Source organism: Pteropus vampyrus, unplaced genomic scaffold (assembly GCF_000151845.1).
Source record: "Pteropus vampyrus isolate Shadow unplaced genomic scaffold, Pvam_2.0 Scaffold235, whole genome shotgun sequence".
NCBI lineage: Eukaryota > Metazoa > Chordata > Mammalia > Chiroptera > Pteropodidae > Pteropus > Pteropus vampyrus.
The window spans coordinates 643,031-649,770 of record NW_011889016.1 but is presented as its reverse complement, the minus strand read 5'-3'; the positions used below and the strand labels follow the sequence as shown (position 1 = coordinate 649,770).

The 6,740-nt window shown below is 61.4% G+C and overlaps 1 protein-coding gene across 1 annotated transcript in view; it reads left to right on the top strand.

Annotated features, from left to right (window-relative positions):
• Nucleotides 1-6,740, top strand: part of CLPTM1L (CLPTM1 like) — a 14,449-nt gene continuing 7,709 nt past the window's right edge. Inside the window, exons 1-7 of the mRNA XM_011373916.2 lie at nt 1-389; nt 770-870; nt 1,745-1,934; nt 3,242-3,390; nt 3,812-3,890; nt 6,261-6,378; nt 6,656-6,738. Coding sequence (XP_011372218.1) covers nt 228-389; nt 770-870; nt 1,745-1,934; nt 3,242-3,390; nt 3,812-3,890; nt 6,261-6,378; nt 6,656-6,738 — 882 coding nt within the window. The 5' untranslated portion in view covers nt 1-227. The remainder of the gene's footprint in view (nt 390-769; nt 871-1,744; nt 1,935-3,241; nt 3,391-3,811; nt 3,891-6,260; nt 6,379-6,655; nt 6,739-6,740) is intronic.

Genomic DNA, 6,740 nt, shown 5'->3' with positions numbered 1-6,740 from the left:
GAGGACCCGGAAGCGGCGGCGGGCCGGCGAATCCCGCGGCGACAGGTCGGCGGCGGCGGCAAGAGTATGCGAGGTGGCCGGCGGCGCGCCGCGTTGGTTACCCCGCGGCAGCGGCAGCAGCAGCGGCAGCGCGCGGCGGCTCTCGCGTGAGCGGCGGGGCCGGAGCGTCCGGAAGGGCGCCGGGGAGCGGCGAGGGGCGCCGCGCTCGGCCGGGGGGCGGCGGCGCCATGTGGAGCGGCCGCAGCTCCTTCACCAGCCTGGTGGTGGGCGTGTTTGTGGTGTACGTGGTGCACACCTGCTGGGTTATGTACGGCATCGTCTACACTCGCCCGTGCGCCGGCGGCGGTAACTGCATCCAGCCCTACCTGGCGCGGAGGCCCAAGTTGCAGGTGAGCGCCGGGGTGGGGCCCTTCTCGCCTGAGTGCGACCCGGGGCTGGGCAGGGGTGCGGGCTCTCCCCTCCGGAGCCTCCTAACCTTATCCGTGGCCTCCCCTCCCCCAAATCGTGGTGGCCCCCGGGCAGGCCTCAGGCACACCCCTTGTCACCCCAGAGTCGGTGTGCCCCTGCCCTGCTGTTTCAGTCAGCTGCACACCTTAGCAGGTTGTCCTTTTGCGGAAGACACGTCAGATACAATTGTCCTTTCAGGTCAGAGTCCTGACCCTGTGGGAGTTGAGAGGAGGCCGTCCCCATCGGCAGCACCCCCCTCACCATAGCCGTGTGTGTTCTGGCAGGGGCCATGCCAACCTAATTTTCTTGGCATCCTTTCCAGCTGAGTGTGTACACCACCACACGGTCCAGCCTTGGTGCTGAGAACAACGTGGATCTCGTCTTGAACGTGGAAGACTTTGATGTGGAGTCCAAGTTTGAAAGGTGTGGTTATGGGACAGGGTGCCAGTGATGGAGTGGATGTCACCAGACGTCTAGATCGTTTCAGAGTTAGTGTTTGTACGGAACAAGGTTCTCTTAGAGAAGCCGTATCACTTCCTGTCTTGTGAACGGCGGAACATTTTAACTGGAGACCGGTGTGTGATACGTGAACAGTCAGGCTTTTGTTTTACTCGAAAGTAACAGATGAGTTTGCCATGTAGGAAGCAGCTGACACCAGCATCGGGTGCTGTGGAATGTGCAGCAGCCATGGGAGTTTCTGAAGGAGTGGGTGTCGCAGTGGGAATGTCGTGGAGGTCGGGTTGTTGCTGCCGTGTCCCATAGCAAACGACCCATCTCTTTCTAGCGGAAGGAGTTTCACATCTAACTATGGCTCTAGTGCCTAAGGTTTCAACAAGCGTAACTTTAAAAATGACGTGCTCGTTAAGAGTCTACCTGTTCCTTCTGCATCGTCTAAGAAGTATCAACTGACGGGAACATGTAATGTCATACTGGAACGAACGCTCTCTAGCCAGCCTGCCCTGTCAGCTGCAGAGGTGGTGCAGCAGACAGGGGACACACATACTTTGGGTCAGCCTCTGCCTGCCTGTGACCTAGGCGAGTGACTGATCTCTCTGAGCGCTGAGAAATGGAGGCAGGAAATGCAGGCTTTTTAGAATGTTTTAGAAAACGTTCTGTAAACCGCACCTAGGACTCTAAGTAAAGTTACAGACAGGTGGGTTTCACTTTCAATACTTCTAAGCTAAAATTAGTGGGTATGAAACAGTGTAACTCATAAAGATGTTTGAGTAGTTTTCACTGTGTGTTTATAGTGGAATAAAAGCACGCATGTTTGAAATTGTCATTTGTCTTATTTCAGGACAGTTAATGTTTCTGTACCAAAGAAAACAAGAAATAATGGGACGTTGTATGCCTACATCTTCCTCCATCACGCTGGCGTTCTGCCGTGGCACGACGGGAAGCAGGTGCACCTGGTGAGCCCTCTGACCACTTACATGGTCCCCAAGCCGGAGGAGGTCAATCTGCTCACCGGGGAGTCTGCTGCACAGGTGAGCATCAGCACCAGGTTACCCGCCCAGCAAAGCCACGCTGCTGCTGGAATTCACACTCGCGTCCCTGCACGTGCCGCCTGCGTCCAGGGCCAGAGTGACTGCTGGGATGCGAAGCGGTATGATGTTGTTGGCAAACATCTTTCATCTGAATAATTTCCCTTGGGTTTGCAGATATTTTATGTCACATCAGTAGCATGAACTTTAAGTAATCCACTGACATTCCTTACCCAGGTCTCTCCTCGGGCCCTGGGCCTTTTCAGCTCCCAGGGAGCGTGGGTGCAGGGCGGCCCCTTCTCTGGAGCTCAGCTGCAGCCATCACTTGAGTCGAGGAACTCACACTGCCCCCCGTATAGGGCAGGTCCTGATTGTTCGTGCTGAGATACACCTTAAGAGTGTTGAAAAGGCGTGTGTGCAGATTACATCATGCATGTCCGTGGAAAACTGCGTGTACCAGGAGACACCGGGAATCTTACCAGCGACCGTTCAGAGCCGTGGGTGGAATTCTGGCGCGCGCGTGGGGTGGGAGGCGAGGTCAGTTACGAGCAAGGCCGTGTCGGCCACGCCGCTCCACGTCCACGTGCAGGGACGGCTCTCTGTGGTCGGGGCAGGTTTTGGAAGCCTTGCCAGCCTGCTCCGACCTCTCCCATTTTGCACTCCCTGCTTGCTGTGCGTCCTTGGGAAGACCCCTCGTCTCCAGTCACACATGGACAGTGTGGCCCTGCCTTGTGGGGCCTTCCTAGGAGTTGAAGGTGGCGGGTGTAAAGGGTGTGGAGGGGTCTTTGGGATGTACAAATGCCAAGTAAACGCCATTACTATTCTTTGGGAGGCCATTTTTGGTAGAAATCGTGACGCGAAAACACGTCTTTAGGTGGGAGATTAACGAATGTGCTGTTCCCGGGACTTACCGATTAGATCCGAGATAGAGGTCTTCCCACCAGTCGGTTTCTTCCCGAGCTTTGTCAGTTGGGACAGGAGCTGAGCCCGTGCCCCCGGTGTGGAGGCAGTCTTGCCCGGTGTCACCGCACACACAGGGCACTCAGCTGCAGCTTTCCTGCACCCCCGCCACTGTCTTGCGGACTCGCCCGCCCACCTCGGGATCCCTGAGGAATGGGCCCGCTTCGGTGGAGGACCCAGGACGGGGGTCAGAGAGATCCCTGCATGTCACTTCTGCGGAGGAGGCACGAGGGGTGTGCGAGTCTGGGCCTGGCAGCTGGGGCTGTCCCCAGGCGAAGGTGCCGACCAGCCTGTTGCCATGCTGTTCGCTCAGCCTGGCCTCTTCCTGATGCATCACTCCTGTGGTTCAGCAGCAGATCGAAGCTGAGAGCAAGCCGACGAGTGCCCTGGATGAGCCCGTTTCCCACTGGAGACCAAGACTGACGCTGAACGTGATGGTGGATGACTTCGTCTTTGATGGGTCCTCGCTGCCTGCTGACGTGCATCGGTACATGAAGATGTAAGTGCGCCGTCTGGCCGGTGATGGGACCCGCACGGTGGGGGCGAATGCAGGACGCGCTTACTCGCCCGGCGTCGACCGTCACCCGCTTGCTCCCTGAGCCGACAGTAGAGGGGGCGGCCCCAGGGGAGTGGGTCGGAGCAGGGCCCTGAGATCGCAGCCCACCGGAGTCCAAAGGCGGGTTTGGCCACACTTGCATCTTTGAGCTGTCCCCGAGGCAGGAGGCTCAGAGGGGTCTAAGGTGCGCCTGGGGCGCCGGGCATCTCTCATCTCTGGTAGGTCTCGCTGACCGAGGTTGTAACCAGAAGCAGCTGAAGGTGTGGGGGGCGGGGGTTCGCGGGTAAATGCAGCATGTGGGGGTGGCACGTGGTTCACCCGAGTCGAGGACGCGCAGTGACATGGAGCACTGCTTCGCCCCCAGGATCCAGCTGGGGAAGACCGTGCACTACCTCCCCATCCTCTTCATCGACCAGCTCAGCAACCGCGTCAAGGACCTCATGGTAAGCACCTCGCCTCGGGGCGCCGGGCTCCCGCAGGGGTGGCTGCCACATGTCTCCCTGGGCGCGGGCGTGCGTGGCTCCCACAGGGGTGGCTGCCGCCTGTCTCCCTGGGCGCGGGCGTGCGTGGCTCCCGCGGGGGTGGCTGCTGTGTGTCTGAGCACGGGCGTGCGTGCCTCCCGTAGAGGTAGCCGCTGCATGTCTCTTTGGGCGCGGGTATGCGTGGCTCCCACGGGGGTGGCTTCTGTGTGTCTCTGGGCACGGGTGTGCATGGCTCCCGCAGGGGTGGCTGTTGCGTATCTCCCTGGGCACGGTTGTGCGTGGCTCCTGCGGGGGCGGCTGCTTTGTGTTTTCATGGGCGCGGGTGTGCGTGGCTCTCAAGTGTCTCGCGTGTCTCCCCGGGCGCGCTCGGAGTTTGCTGTGAGGGTGAGGTTCCCTGACCAGCCTCGGGCCCTCGCGGGCGAAGGTGCGAAAGGTTCTTGCGAGCGTGTGGACGGCGGCGCCCGGAGCTCCTGAAAGGGCCGTGTGGAGGGCAGTGGCTCGTGAACAGTGGTCCAGTGAACCGAGGTTTCTGCTGCGCAGGTGCAGGTGATTCAGACAGCGTCCTGAGCAAACATCCTGCGGGGCTGGCCCGCAGTGTCGCCTCCCACCTGAAGCCTGTACTGCCCAACGGCCAGGCTGCAGCCGTGCAGGCAGACAGGAACTCCGCAGCCCTGTTGTCATGGGGTGGCCACGGCACCTGCTCTCCTAGGGCCGGCCGGAGGGCATTTGACGGGGCAGGTGACAGGGGTTGGCTTCTGGCCACTAACAGGAATAGCAGTGGTTACGTTTGGCTGACCATGTGCCAAGTGCTGTTCTGAGCACTTCACAGGTGTGTAAAGGTTCCCGTCCAGTGGTGGCATGTCACTGTGTTTCACAGGGCTCATCTAGGGTCACAAGTGGTCTCAGACTGAGGTCGTCTCTGCGCAGAGCCGACAAACCACTCTGGGGCCCCTCCACAGCCTCATTGTGGTCGCTTGTGGGTTCACAGGGAGCCAGGCCACACTGGCTTTCTCTTTACACTCCCAGAGCTCCGAAGGGCACTGTCTCCACCTCACATTGAGAGCCGGGGCCGGGGGCTTGTGGGGCATGGCAGCAGGTGGGCACCGACCTTGCCCAGGGCTTGGGCCCATTGGGCCCCTGTCCAGCTCTGCCATATCCCGCTGGCTGGGGCACTCAGAAATGACCATCCTTGCTCCGCCATTTACTGGGGCCCACAGGTCCCTAACACAGGTCCTCCCCATGCCTGGGCCCGGGCTGCACCTGCGTGGCCTGCATGGCATTCTGGGAGCATGCTGCGTGTGCAGACGGCTGTGCCAGGTCCGGTTGAGCTCAGGACAGGCCGTGTGGCCCCAGGGGCTTGCGTGGTCACCCTTGGGAAGGCATTTGGGAAGCAGCGGCGAGGACACCGTGAAGCCTGCGGCCGGGTGCCTGGGGGCTCCGGACAGCCCCCTGCAGAGCACCTTGTTCTGCCAGCCGCCCGGCTGGTCTCGTGGAAGGCCTGATGCGTGAGCGTGCATGAGTCACGCACAGGCGCAGGCAGCTCGTTTTTCCCAGGCTGCCTTCTGTGGCCACGCTTCGTCTCCCTCGCAGCTGCCTGCAGGGGAAGCTGTCTTTGGGGGACAACCAAGCTCACTGTGGGGATGGCACTGCCTGCTGTGGGAGGGAGTCTGGACGGTGGCAGCCCCTGGCCTGCTGCCTGCCCGTCCCAAGGCTGACGCACTGCGTGGGGCGGCCTGCTGCCTGGGCTTGGTGTCTGGTTGATCCTGGCACGTGGGGCTGCCGGGCGGGTGACACCAGCCGTCTTCTGTGAGGGGTCACGGTGGGCATGGAATGTGACACTCGTGGGTGTGCCCAGGATCCTCAGGGACGTGGGGTGTCCCTGCTCATGTGCGGGAGGATGCCCCCCTCCCGGACGCTGGTCACTGCAGACACCACTCCTGAGGCAGCAGCCCAGGTGGAGTGGGGCCCTCGGCTGTGGGGTGGGCGGGTCGTGCGTGCCTCCCCCTCGGTCTCCGGCCCTTCTGCGAGGGGGCTCGTGCCCGTGCAGCGTCACACACACATCTGGTCCCTGGCGTGGGGGGTGCTGCTCGTGCCAGGAAGGATGTGCAGAGGGGCCATGCAATCTCGAGATGCACACGGTTCCCTCAGGAGGAGGAGGGGACAGCACGGACCCTGGAGCCCCGGGAGGGGCGGAAGGAGGGCACTCAGCCTGTGCCCCAGTTGGAAGCCTTGGCCTCCACTGTGCACGGGCCTGGACACAAGCACGGGGGCCAGCCTGGCAGGAGGGAGCTGGTGGGTGGGCGGGTTCCAACCACGCCGTCCTTTGATCAGGCCATCAACCGCTCCACTGCCGAGCTGCCCCTCACCGTGTCCTACGACAAGATCTCGCTGGGGAGGCTGCGCTTCTGGATCCACATGCAGGACGCCGTGCACGCCCTGCAGCAGTTCGGTGAGGCTGTGTGCGTGCCTGCCGCGGCCGTGGCCCAGGGACCCAGAAGCCCCAGGCTCACGCTGCCCGTCCCCCACGCAGTTCCAGTCACGGGGTCCCCAGCGTGTCGTTCTCACGTCCTGGCTTTGAAAAGTCCCTGGTGGTCACTTGAGAGTTTGCTTTACCCAGACGTGTCTGGCACCCGGTTCCGGCTGCCGCAGCCCACAGAACTGTCTGTGTGACATGGGGCGAGGCCGGCCTGGTCCACTTTGCATCGCGCTGCTTTGTTCCATTTTAGGGTTTTCAGAGAAAGACGCCGATGAAGTGAGAGGGATTTTCGTCGATACCAACTTGTATTTCTTAGCGTTGACTTTCTTCGTCGC